General features: G+C 42.8%; 1 protein-coding gene across 9 annotated transcripts in view; it reads right to left on the bottom strand.

The window, feature by feature from the left end:
- Positions 1-19000, bottom strand: part of GRIP1 (glutamate receptor interacting protein 1) — a 556578-nt gene that overhangs the window by 2998 nt on the left and 534580 nt on the right. For 7 of the 9 annotated variants that reach the window (XM_073327851.2, XM_073327853.2, XM_073327848.2 and 4 more), the window contains 3 exons: positions 16582-16693; positions 13726-13959; positions 1779-1925 (listed from right to left, as the gene is read on the bottom strand). In XM_073327851.2, coding sequence (XP_073183952.1) covers positions 1779-1925; positions 13726-13959; positions 16582-16693 — 493 coding nt within the window. Of the gene's footprint in view, positions 1-1778; positions 1926-13725; positions 13960-16402; positions 16448-16581; positions 16694-19000 lie in introns of all 9 variants that reach the window. The other 2 variants (XM_078851129.1, XM_073327852.2) reach the window with 2 other exon arrangements.

Genomic DNA, 19000 nt, shown 5'->3' with positions numbered 1-19000 from the left:
TATTCTCAGTGGTAGAAAAGGACAGAACAAGGAGTAATGGCCTCAAGTTGCAGTGGGGGAGGTTTAGGTTGGATGTTAGGAAAAACTTTTTCACTAAGAGGGTGGTGAAACACTGGAATGCGTTACCTAGAGAGGTGGTGGAATCTCCTTCCTTAGAAGTTTTAAGGTCAGGCTTGACAAAGCCCTGGCTGGGATGATTTAATTGGCGATTGGTCCTGCTTTTGAGCAGGGGGTTGGACTAGATGACCTCCTGAGGTCCCTTCCAACCCTGATATCCTATGAAACTACAGCCCACGGGACTGTCCTGCCCAGCCGCTGAGCTCCGGTGGGGGAGGCTGGCCCCTCCCCCGCAGTCTGAGGGTGCAGTGCTGCCAGCGCTCTGGCCCACTGCTCTGGCCAGGCCGGGCAGCTGGCTCTGGCATGGAAAGGGGGCGGGCGGGGGCGGTTAGGTGGTGGGGGCCAGGCTGTTTGGGGGGCACAGCCTTCCCTACCCAGCCCTCCATATAGTCTTGCAACCCCAATGTGGCCCTCAGGCCAAAAAGCTTGTTCACCCCTGTGCTAGTCCCAGTTGGGCTGGGGAGGATGGGACTTCCTCTTCCCCTGCATAGTAGCTGGGGCCAGATCAGACCCATCCCCAGATTTCTCCCCCAGGTGTGTGTGTGTGGGGGGAAGAGTTTGAAGAGCTTCCTGCACCCATCACTCCTCAACTGCAGGTACAGGGAGCTGCTCCCTCATCTGCCCAACCCCTGGGCATACAGAACCCCTCCTGCCAAACCTCACCCCCCGCCCACATTCAGAACCCTCCCAATGAGCCCCTCTCCCCCTGGACTACCCTGATGAGTCACCGAGCCCTAACCAGCTGCACCTGGATCCCCACTCCTACAGCATCTGGCCCACCACACCCCGACCCCCCCCCCACCTCCAGCTGAGCCCCAACCACATTCACCTGGATCCCCCACCATGCAGAGTCCCATTATCATTGCATCCAGAACCCCCCAACAAGTCCCTGTGCATCCAGATCCCCTCCACCCCCCAGATCCCCCACTGAGCTGCCCGCACCTGGACCCCCCCGCCCACACTAAGCCCCTCCACACTCGGATCCTTCCTGCCCACACCTGGTGCACCTGACACAGAGGGGCAGGGCCTTGTGGTGTTTCTGGGGTGGCCTTGTCATTGCGCTGTGTCAGGGTTGATTAACAAGAGGTGATTCAGGGTTATTACTGAAGTATACAAAAACATGGTTCACCTCACTGCTGAGTCTGTGTCCCGGGGGTGGGGGGGAACTGCACAGTCATCTCCCATCTCTGTGCAGCCAGTGGCCTGTGCTCCCCAATGCCATGCTGGTGCCTCCATTTATTTGACAAATAAAATTTGCAGAATTTTAAAATATGGTGCGCAGAATGCCCTCAGGAGTAATTTCTACACCACCTTGGTGTTTTGAAGTATCTGGCTTTATAGAAACGCTAGCTTAGATATTTTTAGAGTTTAAAATGTATTGGTACAAACTTTTCGCACCTGGAAGTCTGTCTGATTTCCGTTAACTACTATGATGCGGGATAACTGAGAGACACAATATTGTACCAGTAAACATATTTAAAACTCTAAAAAGTTGCACTTATTTTCTAGAGCGTGGTATAAACAGAATACGGGTAATATGGTCATTCCAAACTAGTGACAATAAAACATTATACTATCACATGTACATTTTATATATAAATCCCATACTACACTTACACCTTTTACAAAGTAAACTGTGTACAAAGTATGGATAGTGTTACCTGTAAAAGTCTGTCATATGGCTTCAAACCACCTAGATCCCCAGGTCCAGCTGGTCTAATGTTTTTAACATATACGCCTTTTTCCAACAAACCATCTGAGACACTGAATCCAAAGTCCTCTACGTCTGATTCCTTGTACAAAGTTACCTGTTGAAATAATTTAGAGATAACAAAAGCAAATGATTTTTCCGCATTTCTGTACTGCTGCATACTGTCACAGGTTTTTCTCTCAATGTTTATTTCATACTAGAATGATCATTTGCCTATTATTTTGCATTTCTAATTTGGAATGTCATTTGTGAAGACTTCTTTGGTAAAACTGTGAGGAGAATATTAATGTTTTTGTATACTTCAGTAATAATCCTGAATCACCTCTTGTTAATCAACTTTTTTACCCTGACTTAGCCTTTTTCTTTTTGTTTCTCTCATCTTATTCTCTGATTGCCCAGATCATTAGATACATGAATTAGAATGCTTTGCTAATCAGTTTTTGTTATGTACTCAGCACCTTTAAGATGTAGTACTTGGGTGTTGGCTAAATAAATGTGTGGTGTCATTTGTTTTGATAGTTTTTAACTATCCCTCTATTATTAACTTCAAGAAATTCAGTGTGAGTGATTAATGGTTCGAGTTAAAAGTTCGAGTTCTCCCTGACCGAGGAGGGGAAAACAGTGGCAAGAGCCGCCTTACAGGCAGCTTCTGGATGCAGCTGATTCTGCAGCCAGACCTATGGCCACAACAGTGACCGTGCACAGAAGCTCATGGTTGCCGTTGTCAGGTTTTCCCCAAGAGGTACAACAAACCCTCCAAGATCTCCCTTTTGAAGGGTCCATGCTCTTTTGGGAGCAAACCAATGCTAGGCTCCATGGCTTTAAGGACTTTGTGACCTTGAAATCCCAGGGGCTATATACTTCAGCAGTATCCAGGAAGAATTACAGGCCCCAGCAGATTCTGTTACTTTGCCCAGCCAGAGGCAGAAGCAGGCATAGATCTCCTTCGCCGGCCTCAGCAGGGCCGATGCACATCGCCTCCAGACTCTCGGCTCGAAACACTCATTTTGATTAGATGCTTGAGGTCGACATCTCAATCCTCACAATATCAAATCCATTTACTCAGTTTTCAAACCATCTGTCCCACTTCTTCAGTGCCTGCACCCACATTACTTCAGACTGTTGGGTTCTTAGCTCAATAAAAGTGGGATATACCTTCCAGTTTTTGTCTACCCTGCCTTACCCTCTTCCCCCCAGACCCTTTTCATGAGCAAATGAAAGGAGGTCCAATCCCTCCTTCAGGTGGGAGCCATAGAAGAGATTCCACATCACTATTCCCATTACTTCCTAATCCCGAAACCCAAGGATGTTCTCAGATGTATTCTAGATCTGTGTGGTTTCAACCACTATCTCAAGAACTTAAAGTTGCACATGGTCTCCCTAGCTTCCATCATTCCCTCCTAGATCTGGAGGATTGGAATGCTGACCTCAATTTAAAGGATGCATACTTCCACATATCAATTTTCCAAGGCCAGAGAAGGTTTCTAAGATTTGTCGTGAACCAGGTACGTTACCAGTTTGCAGTGCTCCCATTTGGCCTGTTGGCTACCTCACAGGTTTTCACCAAATGTTTCAGCTTTTCTCAGGAAACAGGGAGTGTATATCTTCCAGTACCTCAATGACTGGCTAGTCAAAGGCCAGTCCAGAGCTTAGGTGGAATCCAACATCCATCTCATCCAATTGACCTTCTTGGCTCTAGGCCTACTGATAAACACACAGAAATCCACTCTTATCTCAGTGCAGAGGACAGAGTTCATAGGTGTGGATTTCGACTCCATCCAGGCTTCTGGAAGACCAATTTTGGGCAATTCAGTCTTGATAAGATCCCTTCACACTCATCCAATCACAACAGCTCGAAAATGTCTGAGTCTTCTGGGTCACATGGCGTCATGCACTTACACGGTTTAACACGTGAGACTGCGTCTCAGACCTCTCCAAGCCTGGCTGGACAGTATGTTTACCTTTGTGGCATCATCTGGACGGGCGTTCACCATCCCTGCTCAAGTCCTCAGTTCACTGACTTGGTGGCTGAACCACCGTGTGGTCTGTGTGATAATGCCCTTTTTGCGGCCCCCAACCATCGATGTCTCTAGTCTCTGACGTGTCAGCGCTGGGTTGGAGAGCCCAGTTGGGGTCCTTCAGGACTCAGCTCCTCTGGAAACCATAGATCTTATCTCTTGATATCAATGTCAGAGAGCTCAGGGCAGTCCATCCTCTTAGACTGCTCCTGCTGCCGCTACACTCGGACCTGATCTCCCACGATCACAGTTGGTACTCCATCTGAACCTCCGCTCTCTTCATTTGACAGCCTGTAAGCTCCATAGCTGAATCTTGAGGAGCAAGTTTGCTCGGAGCAAGTCTGTAGAGTCCTGCTAGGCAGTAGAAAACCACTTACCTTGCAAAATGGAAGTGATTCTCCATCTTGTCCTCCCAGTGCGGAGTTCTGCCCAGGCAATCCTCATTGCAATTCATATTGGAGTATCTTTTGCTTCTGAAATAACAGGGTTTGGTTGTGTCTTCAGTCACCTAGCAGCCATTTCAGCATTCCATCCCTGGGTTGACAACCAGTCTGTCTTTTTTGCACAAGATGGTTATCCGTTTTCTTAAAAGGCCTGGAGAGATTAGACCACCAGGTAAGCAAGTCGATTCCTCTCTGGAACTTAAATCTCATCTTGTGAAAACTTACTGGTCCGCTGTTCGAGCTTCTGGCAATATGCTCATTAGTGCAGCTCTCCTGGAAAGCGGCCGCCTTAGTGGCCATCACCTGGGCCAGACGCATTTTGGAGATCTGTGCCCTCACATCAGAACCCCCGTAAATGATCTTCAAGGATACGGTGCAGTCAAGCAGTCTTTCTACCAGCTGCAAGTGAACAAAGAGGAACAGCACCTACACTCCGTGGATGTTAGATGTGTCCTGGCATTCTGCATACAAAGAACCAAACTGTTTTGCAGATCAACCCATCTCCTTCCCATCTCCACCCAGAGGATTTCACCCTGGATTACATCATGCATGTTACAAGCTGGCCGGTGTTCCGCCTCCAGCTAACCTGACTGCTCATTCCACAAGATCGCAAGCCTCCTTGGCCGCCTTCCTAGCTCAAGTCCTTATTCAGTACATCTACAGGGCAGTAACCTGGTCTTTGGTGCAGATTCTCGATGCTCTATGCCATCACATAGCAGGCCAGAAATGATGCCAATTTCAGCCACACAGTCTTGCAGTCAGCTTCTTCTTGAATTCCAAACCCACCTCCCATATAACTGCTTGGGAGTAGACTACATTGGAATGGACATACGCAAGCACTCGAAGAAGAAAAACTGTTACTAACCTTTCTGTAACTGTTGTTCTTTTAGATGTGTTGCACAGACCCACCCTCTGTCCCCTCTTATTGGAGTCAGACAATAAGAAACTGAGGGGGGTGCAGGGTCGGCAGGGCTCTTTATACTGGCGCTATGAGTGCGCAGTACTAGAGGGCTCTGGAGCCAACACGACGGATACTACTAGGAGTAAAAATTCTAGTAACTGTGCTCGGGGCATGCACACCTACATTGGAATGGACATGTGCAACCCATCTAGAAGAACAACAGTTACAGAAGGTTAGTAACTTTTTTTTATGCTGCATCTTAATGGGTCTTTTTAAATGGTCCTCAGCTAACTCAACTGAGATATCATCATTGAAAAAAACCACACATTCTTTTTGCCCATCAAGCCGCAGGCTTAGAGACCATCTCCTCCCTTCCCTCACTCTCCTGCAGGGAAGTACACTACTACAGGACCAGCACAAAATCTCAAAGCCTAAAATATTTTTCTTTTGCAGTGAAGTATACCCTTTTGCCCTTCATCATTGTGTAAGATGTGATCTTAAATCTTCCAGATAAACGTATAGTACTAAATACTACAAATAATTCTGTTCCTCCACTCGTATCATTACTTATCACACCTCAGATTTCACAGACAGCAGGAGTGGTGGAAAGGCATTTCAGGTATTGCTAAATGTATAGTCTGATTAAGAATAAAACAGATTTAGTATGTACTGACAACTTGATATATAAGGAGGAGTCCCGAAAACTCCTCCAGAAATCTGTTATTGACAGACTTTTGGTTGTTATATGGCAGTTATGTCTGATTGTTTTGATCTCAAGTATATTTCCAGCTGTTATTAGCACTAAGCCATTCTAGCAAGGCTAGAAAATAAAGGAAGAAAATATTTTTCAGACAGATTTTTTTGTGTACTTTTTCTGTGAGAAGAAAATAATTAGTGCTGGACCAAGACACGTTCTCTTTAAATGAGCTCCCTTCTCTCCACTCCACATGAAACATTGCTATCCCTTTGTAGTGAACTGCTCATCTGAGAAATCTTCACACAAATTCAATGTAAAAAAATGCATTGCAGGGTCCAACACCAGTTGAAACTCAAAAATGCCTTATAGTGTTCCAGAAAAGATGGTACAGTCTTTGAAGGCAGCTCTTTTCCTTTCAGGAGCTAAAGTGGAACCAAATCCCTCCTTTGATTAGCAAGTGAGAATTAGCACAGAGAACACACACACATTCTGTTCTATAGGTCTGTAGGAATTTCCATACTGGATCAGGGCAGGGTTCTTCTACTCCAGTATCCTGCCTTTGACAGTGGCCAGCACCAGATGCTTCAGAGGAATGTGCTAGAAACTTCACTGTGTAACATTCCGCCCATATGGATAGCTCCTTCCCAACTCTGCATGAGAATTTATATCCCTTATGATTTATCCTACCTAACTGTTGGCGCTCTCCATAGCCTATGTTCCTCATTATGCTAACAGGACACCTCCACTATATCAAAATAGCCAAAGAACAGGAAATCTTAACTTCCTTGTAACAGAAACTGACTGTTTTGGGGTATGTTTAGGTCCGTAGAAGAACCAATTTCAGGCGTTGATTTGATTGCTTATAGCTAAATGAACTAACTGCTGAGCAAAAAAACCCAACACATTCCACACAGTGATATAAGGTGTGGCAACTAACAGTGTAAAGGTGCTGCTCCCTGTACTATATTTGTAATTGGGGATTGAATAGTGAGGGTTTTTTTTAATCTATTGTGTCTGTTGGTGTTGCTATTTTAGGCCCCTATTCAGGAAAATATTGAAGCAGGTACTTAAGTCTGGTTAACCTTAATGGGACATAAAAACATACCTAAAATTAAGGCAGTGCACTGAATTGGTTCCATAATTTTGAATTTCATAGATTTTTTTTTTTAAGCTCAGAAGAGGGACTGTTAGATCTTCTAGTCTGATCGTTATAACATGGGTCATAGAATTCCTTGATTGACTAAAGCACCCCTTTGTGAAAAGCATCTAGTCTTGATTGACTAAAGCACCCCTTTGTGAAAAGCATCTAGTCTTGATTTGAAGGCTTCAAGAGATGGAGAATGCACCACTTCCCTTGGTAGTTTTGTTTCAATGATTAATCATCCTCCTGGTTACAAAATTGTTCCTTTTTTCTAATTTAATTTTTTTCTGGCTTTAATTTCCAGACATTGGTTCTTAGTATGCCGTTCTGTAGTTCAGGAACTCCCAAAATTCTGTGATGGCATTTTTTTGGTTCTTGCATCATACTATCACAGAAATACCAAGGTCAAGACTGCAGTGGCAACATTAGCAAAAGACATGCATGCATCTAATGAAGTGAGCTGTAGCTCACGAAAGCTTATGCTCAAATAAATTTGTTAGTCTCTAAGGTGTCACAAGTACTCCTTTTTCTTTTTGCTAATACCATTGGAATGGATTTCCTTTTTCAAGGATACATCCAACAGAAGGGATTTTGAAGCTTCCTTGGCTACTCTCTGGGCATCCCCAGCAGTGACCTGCTTTGCAAGAGCCACAGTGACCTGGCTGGATGACCTAACGGCCCTAGACAAGAACTATCCTGACCTCGGGGAACTGGATCAGACAGCAAAAACAGAGATGGCAGCACCATCTTTTAAGAGCTCACTATGACAACAGGCTGTGCTCTGGCCTGATTTTGAATCAGGAGACCATGTTTTTAGGATCTGGTTTTGGAACCTCCACTGCATCCTCCAGTGAGAGAGGCCATCCTTCACCAACATCCCATCCTCCATTCAGACACTGGCAGTCTCTAGCCGGCAGCTTGGCTGTTGAGAGGGAAGCGCTAATTTCCCTTGGATTATCCTCCGAAGTGATTCTGCTGACCTCCAGAAGAACTTTAATGCTAAAGACCTATTCTTCCATCTGGGAACAGTACAGTTAATATCAAGAAAACAACAGAAACCCCAAGGACACTGATCTCACAGCTCTGCAGGACAGTATAGAAAAGGGACTTCAGCCCAGCACTATATATAAGGTGTCCACCATAAGTGTTTTGCACACAGGGTCCTTGGTCTGTTTAGTTGACAATCCTTAAGTTTGAAGATTTCTTAGAGTGGTCAGAGCAGCTAGATTTGCAGTCAGAACAACCTTTCCTAAGTGGGGCCTGCCACTTGTGCTAAAAGCCCTAACTTCCCACCCTTTGCTGCAGTGACAACACTCACATCATTCTAACTGTCTATCAAAACCTGCTGTTTGGTCACTCTCATGTCTACGAGCTGAGTCTTGGAGTCAGCAGTTCTATCTATCCAGGATCCGTGGTGTTTTTCAATGACAAGATGGTTCTAAGGGTGCTAGGACCTCTTACCAAAAGTGAATTGATCTTTCCATGCTTCATCAGGAACAGTGCTTTCATCATTCTGTCCAAATCCACAGCACCCTACTGAAAAGCTGTGGGATAATCTGGACCAAGGCAGAGCACTAAAGATATACCTCAAGCACACTGAATTGACAAAGCTGATCTGTCATCTTATTTGTGTTCTTTGACTCAAAGGGCCAAGGTCTTCCCACTATCCCTGGCAGATAGATTAAATTATGCATTCTGGAGGCATACAAGGCATCAGCCCAACCTAGTCCTGAAGAAAGCAGAGCATGCTCTACAAGATCTCTATGAAGATAAATTACAAGATTTTTCTGCACATGGAGGAAGTCTGTAGGGCAGCAATATGGTTGCCCATCAACATATTTATTAAATATTACAAGGTGAACTTTCTGTCCTCTGCAGAGGCCTTCTTTGAAAGGAAAGTAGTGCATGTAGGGACCAAAGAAAACACCACCACCACAACAACAACAAAATACCCAAACCTGTGCCATTCAGGGATTTACTTCAGAAGGGAGATTTCTCTATTTCAGTCTGTTTCTTTATCTGTAGCTATTTAATATTTGCTGCTTGCAACTTCCCCATGAAGGTTAAAGGATTGGAAAACATGCCTTATAGTGATAGAAGCCACTGCTTAAGCTGACGCTTAATCTGTTTGTTTTATCAAAGAGAAGGTTAAGGGGTGACTTGATCCCAGTCTGTAAGTACGTACATGTGCAACAGAAATTTGATAATAAAAAGCTCTTCAATCTTGCCAATAGAGGTATAACATGACCAATGACTAGAAGGAGAAGCTAGACAAATTCAGACTAGAAATAAGGTGCATATTTTTAATAATGAGGGTGCTTAATCATTGGAGCAATTTACCAAGAGTTGTGGTGAATTCTCCATCCCTGGACACTTAAATCAAGATTGGATTGATTTTTTTTTTTTTTTAGAGATGCTTCAACTCAAACACAGGTCTTGGACTTGAAGCAGGCATTAATACTGGGAAGTTCTATGGGTCTCGGGTATACAGAGGCTTGGCAGGATTCAGTTTAAATCAATAGATGTTGGTAAATGTCAATTTCAGCTGACACTGAAATTGATGGGGGTGGGGAATGCATCTGTAACAGTCTGCATGAGAGCAGCCTCCCACTCCCACCCCATGCACCTGTAGACATCAGGTGTCACTGATCCTACAGCAGCACAGGAAGCCCTCTGCAGCTGTGCTGTCACAGCCCCACTCATTCACCACCTGAGAGTGCCAGTTCTCTGCTCTGCCTTGCCAGGCCTGCACCCTTCCCTACAACTTGCACCTGCTGGGATGAGGTGTCACCGGCCGTGCAGAGAGCCGTCTACAGCCCCACTCTCACGACCCCACTTGCTTGTTCACCAGCCAAGAGTGAGGGGCCAGCCCCAGGCAGGAGCTGTTTAGCAGTGGGGTGGCCTTCCCCCTGGTGGGGGGATCCTCCTCCTCCTCCTTGCAGTCCTGGCTAGGGGTCTCTACTCCATCAGGCCTAGCCTCTTTTGCACCTAGTTGTCTTGGGCCTCCTCAGCTATGTAGTTTGCATGCCATTTAGTCTATCGCACATAATTTACAGTTTGTTATTAAGATTACTGTTACTAATCGTATTCAAAGACTTTGTGCATTGCTTTTGGAATGACTCTTCTGGAGGGAAGCCGGAGAAGGGGGGAGGGGCACAGCCATAGCTTGTTCAGATCCAAATACAAGAACCATCTTTTTACCTTCTCCCCATTAACAACATCAACTCACAATTAGAGTGGGTGAAAGCTAAAGAGAAAACAAACATGTATATATTGGGGGTGGGATGAAAATATTGCCAGTTAGGGAACACTCAGTGCCATCTTTAATTATTACCTTTAGCTTAGATAGCATTGGGGTGGAAAAGCTCAATATGGCTCATTCCTCCAGATCCTGATTCTTCTGTCTCTATGAATGGAGAAATGTCTCTAATGAGTTTGATCTCCGCTCTGTTCCTAGCTTACTTGGTATGCTAACTCCTGGATCAGTTTCAGTTCTTTTTTGTCAAAGGAAATGAACCATCAGGGAGACTCTGAACCTTATTTACTTTGCCTTCTGTATTTGCATAAGGCTATAGTTGGAGTTTTTCAAGTCAAAGATGGTGGTTCTATTTTCTGTTTCAATATTCTTCCATTGAACACTTAATAAGTACAGCTTACTTCAGGGCTGATTTGTACTTTCCCTCCCTCCCCTTTATTCATGATAGTGGGGGGGAAAAAAGTAGAGCAATACTTTTCCCATCAAAACAATGTTATTACTGGAAAAAACACCTTTGTTATAGTCACGTTTTGTTTTATTGCACTGCTGCATAGCAAAGCCAATAAATATCATCAGTGAAAACCACTGGTTCTGGGTGGAGAATCATTCCTATAATTCTTCTATTTACCCTCAGCATGGTTTGATTAATATATATGGGTAGGAATAGTGAATTTAAGTATGTTACCTATCACCCAATATTCTGTATATGTCTTATGACTGCATTTTTCAAGCCCAAAAGAGAAAAATCTCTCCCTGGGGAATTTTCATCTTCTGTTGCAATCCAGAACTTTGAGATAAAATATCTCAAATTTTAAAATAACCACTTGGCTGCCCTTTTCCTTTTGTTACCCTCACAGCACTTTACAGTAGGTTCTTGGGCCAAAGGATTTTACCATTAAAAATATAAATAGCCTCCCCCTTTTTAAACCGGCTAGTAGCGCCACAAACTTCTGAAACACAGCAAATGTTTCCTACAAAAACACCTGTTGCTACAGAGTATTCATGTCAAACATCTTTATGCCAGATGCTATTTTGTTCTGGAATCCAACACTTTTGGCGATTGTGCTACATTCCAACCCTTTGGTGTTCCTTTCCCCACTCCCTTTAAAAGCTGAGAATGTTTCTAGTATATTTTTCTCTCAATGGTATAAATAAAAAGTGATCTGTACCTAGGATCACTGAACTAATGGGTACAATCACAGCAGAAAGAGAAATCAGCAGGTTCATTGCTACGTAAAATGAAATACATGGAACCAGATTAAGAGAATTGAGAAAATTAATGATTTACAAAAACAAGTGTGACAAAATAAAAAAGGATAGCACGTGATGTTAAGACTAAGGTTTTCGCTGGGTCCCTATTGCCTTGGGTGGACTATATTGCAGGATCCGGTCCTTGGAAGTTTTTACAAAAATACAAGATAAACATTTTAGGAGGGAGATTGACTTGTAAATTTTGAGAGGGGGTGGGATGAGATAATCTTGACAGAAGAGGTAGATAGTACTAGGAAACTCAACAACTTCATTTCTGTGCAGAGTAGAAAAACATTCAGTTAGTCTATCTCCTTTCAGAGAATGTAAGAGTTACAACAATAAAAAAAATAGCAGCTGAAGAGAGAGAAGGATGAAGGACAGGGACTTAGAGGTAGCAAATGGAATTGAACATCCAATAGCAGAAATCTGACTCAGCAGCATGATAAAACAAATTTTTCATTGAAAAGGAGGAAAGGCAGGTTTTTATACCCTACAGAAGAAAACAGCCTTTTTGCTTGATGGGAAAAGACCTTAAGGATCCCTTCAATGTAGCTTTATTCTCTGTCTCACATTAACTGGACAGCTGTAAAAAGTACAGTCTTCAAGAATTTTGAAGTCCACCAATCATTTCACATCAAACTGAGAATCAAATGATTTCTGGAATGAGCATGTATTAAGCTAACTGATCCCACTGATTGATTACAGTGGCAATTAACTCCTCTTCCAAATAACAGATCCACTGGCAGCCGCTATCTGGGAACATTTAATTTGGTACAAGCTAGGGCTGTGAGAGACATGGAGGTTCAGTACAGGAATAGAAACCTGCATGACTGTGTGCAGAGATTAGATGCAAATCAACATGTGCAAATTCTCTATCAGGTTTGAGACTGATGGCTTTTAACCTCTCATGAGGAATTCCTTCATAAACTGGCTCCTTCAGTCAAGGGGAGACCCCCCCTCCCTCCTTACCTTAGATGCCTCCGAGGGAAGGAAACATCCCAAAGCTTGAGGGGGAGTACAGGAGAGTCACTGGATTCCCACCAAAGTTTCACAAACTTCTGGAAACACTGGTTGCAGTTCGTAGACACATCATACTTTAGGTTCAATAGAGCAGACTTGAAGTTTATGATGAGTATTTTGGACAGCTTTACCAAAGACTGCCTTCAGCTGCACAGTCACCTTTCTGCCACAGGGCATGTCTATGAATACCTGTCCCCAGGAAATGAAAAGCTAACCTGTTTTATATAAACCACATTTCCTAGACTTTTGCGAACTTAACACCATTAATTTGGCCTTGAATGGGGACTGGGAGTGGCTGGTTCACTACAAAAGCAATTTTCCCTCTCCTGGTATTGACACCTCCTCATCAATTACTGGGAGTGGACCACATCCACCCTGACTGAATTGGCCTTGTCAACACTGGTTCTCCACTTGTAAGGTATCTCCCTTCTTTTCAGGTGCCAGTGTATATATTTATGCCTGTATCTGTAATTTTCACTCCATGCATCTGAAGAAGTGGGTTTTTTACCCACAAAAGCTTATACCCAAATAAATCTGTTAGTCTTTAAGGTGCCACTGGACTGGTTGTTTTTGTGGATTCAGACTAATGCATCTGATACTATTTCCTGGACTGAAGATTATTTTATCCCTCTCACAGAAAAGGAATCCCAATGTGTTGAGTGGCAACTGTGAATGTTTAACCTCTGTCCTATAGATTTCAAGTTGGTCGTCTATCAAGTACATGTTAGCCTATGTTAATCTGAAGAAGGAAACAACTAAAACAGTGTAATATGTTGCAAAGCAACTATGGGAGCCACAAGCCATTGTGCATAGATTTCTAAAGAAATATATTTTCTGCAAATTAAACTTTGTTGTCTTAATAAATACATTGTGCAGAGATGAATGATCACTGTTGTCAAATCAAATTATTAGCAGATTCTCCTTGGAAAAGAGCAGTATCCACTGAGGATATGTTTTAAAAGCGAACAGCAAATGACAATGCATCTTACTCAATTTGTTCCCCCATAAAAATATATCATTAGTGTATTGCAAGAAGTAATATATACAGCCCCAAAAGCCTGTATATGGGATCATTATGAAAAGTACTTAATATATCACACATAATTAGATTCCCTATGCTGCATGCATTAATCCAAAGCAAGGATTGCTGCTAAAATAAAAATTACAGACCTTGTGTAACTCAACAGGCGTTGGTGACATGATTTCTTTCATTTCCTGTTTAATTTTTCTCAAAACCACAGACTTTCTCCCCACATCTGATGGCAGTGTGTTACTGCGGGTAGCCTGGCTGTAATGTGGCCTCACATTGCTTCTTTCCTGGAAACTGGCTTGTCTTCCCAGTTGGCTGCGAGGCTGTGGATTTTCATGATTCAAGCTCATTGTACTTCCTGACATAATTGTTGCCTACAGCATTAACAAACAGGTTTTGGTTTTTTTTTAATTTATAACTTGGATTAAAGAAAGGGTTACTTTATAACACTAGGCACAATTCTCTAATCTCTTGTCAAACCAAAATCACTTCAGGGCACAGCAAAAGGAAGGAGGATAGACATACAAACTGGTTGTAAATCACTAAAAAAAAAAAAGCCCAACCGTGAGCAAAACGTTTTCAGATGACATTTTAAACCAAAATGCCAAAGAAAGCATTAAAACTTCTATTTTTATGAAGCCAAACACCCTGAAAGACTGAACAGTACAACTGTTTACTTACACTGAAGATATTTTTAAAATAAAATGACAGCCAAATTCTGGAACATTAGCTTGCCCTAGAACTTGAACAAAAGAACAAAAGAAGGCATTTACTCTAGTGGCATATACAGATTACAAGGAAAAATACGTGAGCCGGCAAAGTGTGAAGGCAACCCTAGAACCAGCACTGCTTTTGATGGTGACTAGACACTGCCACAGAACAGCAGATCATTTAGAGTAGCTGCTTGAGAAGAAGCCGAATATAATAATCATGCGGTAGCAGTAACTTTCCGAAGTACCACCGGCATATGTGAAGAGATACAAAGCTGTGTCTCCTGCATCAGTTTCATTCTCCCAGGAACAGTAACCTTCTCACTTGTAATATTGCTGTGGATTCAAAGGGTGAAAACCTGGATCCACTGAAGTCAAAGGCAAAACTCCCACTTCATCCCTAGGGTAGAATAGCTTAATATCAACAAATATCAATATAGAGGAGGAATTGTTTCCTCTGTGTTGTGGAATGTAAAAATCTAATCTGATGCCCTAGAGACATTCAGTTTTACTTTCTGCAAGCACTGGGGGTACGGGTTGTAACCACTGCCAGGGCAGGGATTTTGATGAGGAATGGAGTCTCCTCTTAGATTAGGGAAGAAAAGTCACAACTCAAGGGGGCAGAGGATGCAAATAGCCCTCCCCAAATACGGGGAACTGAGAAAAAAATCAGATACGTTTTTGAGTAGAACCACTGGTTCTGGTGATGGATTCTGTGCTGCCCATGTTCCCGTCAGCACCAGCACTGCCTTAATTATGTGACAGTACTATGGTTGTAACAGCTTCCCAACACATTAAGCGTGACTTATGATGCTCCCTTGTGAGACAGCAGCAGCAAGACGACGTGATAAAGTGTATTTCACCTTGTTGTTTGGCTGAAGACCTTGAAATGAGCAATGAGAAGGGAGTCCTAATGAAGGAAGTAGGGACAGTACTTTAAAAACAGATACAGCCCATCTTAGCCTTCTGGTGCAAAAAGACATCTTGTCAACCATTGGGAATCTACTTCTATATCGTTATGTGGACAGATGTCTGTTCAGAATTGCGCTGGCCATACAATTACATATAGTGATAGCAGTAAAGCACTCAACTACAGTTTTGATTTTTAATTTTTAAATGGATGGTCAAAACTGTAAGAATGTCAATTTGTTGAAATATCCATTCCTGTTATCTATTTCCATACCCTTTTACTGTGCTCTGAATAATGAAAATCACAAGAGAACCCTGTGGTACCATGCCATAGATAACCACAGAATTAAACTACTGGTAAACTGACATTAGCTTTTCTCTTAATTTCTCTGTCTTGTAATTACAAGTATTTCAGAACCACATTAAAGTAACCGTACATGCAATACGGAAGCCATAAATCTGAGCATGTACAATCATTTAGAACTGCAAAAGTTTCACCCAGTTATGCCATTCACATTCCTTGAGGTTGCTAAGGGACTTCATATGACATAAAAATGAAAATGAGATTTTGCCAGCTTTGGAGCTCAGGAAATTGAAAAGAACATAAAAGAACATATTTTTAGGATTTTCCATTTGACAGCTTTAAAACTGTCAGTATATTCCTAATTGTTCTGATTAAAGAACTTACAGAAAATGTATTACAAATGCACAGTTATTGTTTCCTCCTTCCTCCCTCAAAATCATCTGATACACAGTTAACATGGAGTTCAGATTCGCAATTAACTTCAGGGTGCAATGTGAAAATACAACAAATTTTCTTTACTGTGAACATGTCTCATGCTGTTTTTGTTCACAGGGTGACAGCTTCCTGTTAAAAACATTTGAGATGCTGTTTTTCTTTTATGTTCGTCTTAAAGTAAGTTATGGACCAGAGACAAATTATAACATGCCAAGAAAAAACTTCATAAAGCGGCTCTAAGGAGTGGGATGCACTGCTGCTGGAAAATTCTGGCCACTTAAAAACTCTGCACAAAATGCTGCATGTATTAGCAGAGCGCACAGCAAAAGCTACGAGACAGGAAGCTTTCGGGTGATCATGTTTATCTACTTTCAACTGCATAATATAACAGAAAATAGCTTTATTTGGGGGAGGGGAGGCAGCTGCACAAGCAAAAATATAAACATAAAGGGTAGGTACCGAGAGAGTCATGTTTCTCAAATACAGACGCCTGTCAGCCTTGTCCTGTGGAAAGGGGTTAGAGCTTTTAAATGAATTTGTGTGATTAATGCAAACTTAAAGAAAAAAGAAGAAGAGAAAAGAAAAATGAATGTCAGACAAACAAAAAAGTTACATCTCTATTAGAAAGATTGCGCTACCTCTAGTTCCCTCAGAATTCCTGACTGGCCACAGGTCTCTAAATCCTCCAGTGCCTGAGACCAGAAGTTTTCCTCCTGGTCAGTCTCACTGTTGTCGTGGGCACCTGAAAAGCTGGGTTCACAAAGAGAATTTCAGTCAAATGTACAAACAACACACAGGCTTCACCTTGCAGTGTATCAGATACACAAGTGTCTTGTCACACGCAGCAGCGACAACAACAGGATGTCAGTGTTATGCTGAGAGGTACCGGTGACTGCTTGAATCACAAACCTCTGAGATTGGATGTTAATTCACCTTTCAATGAACATAACTGCCAGGAAAAGTTAAACAGAAGCTTACTTGAGACAAAAGGGGGTTGTGAATCTGTCCAGGAGTTTGGACTGAGTGGTGGAGGGCTTTTGCTGAGCATTTTTTTGTGTATGTGAGTGTGGGGGGGGGGATACACCTACTCTGTGGACCTGATCTGTGAGACTTGGTGTTTTCAAGCCCATGCCTGAGCGTCCGTCCATACTACACTGTAAACCTGGACTTACAATTGCTAGACCCAGATCTCACAGCTGTGCTAACACATCCCTACTGTGCTACCCACACCTTCAGACTCACGTCTGTGGCTTGAGCTACATCAACACTGCAAAATGACAGAGCTTAGACATGAGTCACAGTGGGACTTGGGTTCTGACGCACCCCCTTAGCAGGGTCCTGGGACCTGGGGTCTTAAGTGCTTGCTGACCTGAGCAGACTGATTTCTGTGTAGACAGAAGGGGAGCTTGGGCCCAAATATAAGTCAGAGGTTGGGCTTAATGTGCAGTGTAGACAAGGGAGAACACACAAAAGAGAGAGAGAGCAGCAGAGGCAAAAAGCAAGGAAGCCAAGGAGGAGCCTGTCAACACGGTGTGACCCTGGAAAAAGCTAGAGGGAGCTTTTGGGTCTGGTGTTGGGTAAAGAGGCTTATGGCTGTCAGTTAAGAAACTTCTCCTTTTGTTCTTGGTTCCTCCTATTTTCAGAGAAACAAGACTTTGTGCATTCCTTGTAAATAAACAAGACGACTGCACCAAAAAAGAATACCAGACTCCATCCATTTCTGCTTCCAACTGGAACATCCCCAGAGCTCTGAACTCTGTCTAGCTGTTTAGATTAAAAAGGAAAAACATTACAGTAAGAACGCGAGAGTAGGTAGGATACAAAAAGTAGGCGATAGCCAGTCTCCCATACACGGGCAATTACTAGCAGCTGACTGGTTGTAAAAGAGGTGGATTTTGAGCAGTGTTTTATAAGGGGAATGAGAAGTAGATTCTAAGAACAATCTAATGTAAATTTCCTCCTGTAATAACTGGGACATCTTAATGAAAGTTAGTGAACCAGGCATCATTAGAGTTCATAGCTAATCAGAGCAATGAAATATTTGTAATTAGGCTTTTCCATCTACAAATTTCCCTTGTGGTATGCAAAGAGGGCCCTCATGTCTGCAAATAATGTCTCACAAACTTATCTAGTCCAAGAAGGAATCCTGACATTTTCAGCTGTCTCCTTCATTCTCTGCTGCATTTATCATAATCAATTTAGACCCATCCCTGCCTCCATCAGAGCAACTGCTGCAATTGCTGTATACAAACCACAGCCTGCAGGGTATAGATTCTCTTTCAGGACTTCAGCACTATTTCACAGACTTAGGGCTTGATCCCATGAAGTGCTTCAGCACGTGCGTAAGCCCCAATGAAGTCCATTCCCAGGACCATTCTTATTGTTGAGGATTTCTGCTTTGTTTCACGAAAGTGCTGAAGTCTTGTTAACAACTTTCTCCTGCAAGATTTTGCTAACAGTGACACGTAGGAGAGTGAGCCAGTAAGAGAGAGTTCTGATAAAAACAACCAATTTACTGCAGAAACAATACAGAGTGGCTCCAGCACAGTATTTTAAAGGGCTAGCAGGACGCTGGAATGACAAGAAGCTCAGAAGCAGTGCACATGTGCATGCGTGCAAACACCCACGTGAAGCACCATTATGGTGGTATTTCTGTGCTTCCTTGACAAATAGCATATTGCCAAAACAGTACTATTAGTACTCCATTAACATAATAGCTTTTAATGCCACAAACATTACAGCTTGACATGCTTCCCATATGTGGCATCTATGCTTCGAGGATGCTTTCTTACAACCACCATCAGTGAGGCAGACTGTGGTTGGCCATTTCAAGCAAATGGGTCTCCTTTCACAGTGTCTTTCCATAGAGCGCTAGTGTCTATTCTAAGATATTGCTCAGCACTGGTGAGGATATCTGCTCAGATACAGATGCAGTTACTTTCAAATGCTGTTTCAGAAAAGTCTTTGAGCTTAAAAATTGGCTTTTTCTACCATCCTGAGCACTTATGTTTAATTACTAGCATTGATTTCAAACAACCAAATATGTCCAATATAGTC

This window comes from Lepidochelys kempii, chromosome 1, assembly GCF_965140285.1.
Source record: "Lepidochelys kempii isolate rLepKem1 chromosome 1, rLepKem1.hap1, whole genome shotgun sequence".
Classification (NCBI taxonomy): Eukaryota; Metazoa; Chordata; order Testudines; family Cheloniidae; genus Lepidochelys; species Lepidochelys kempii.
Note: the sequence above shows the minus strand (reverse complement) of the source record. Positions and strands in the feature narration are given on the sequence as shown.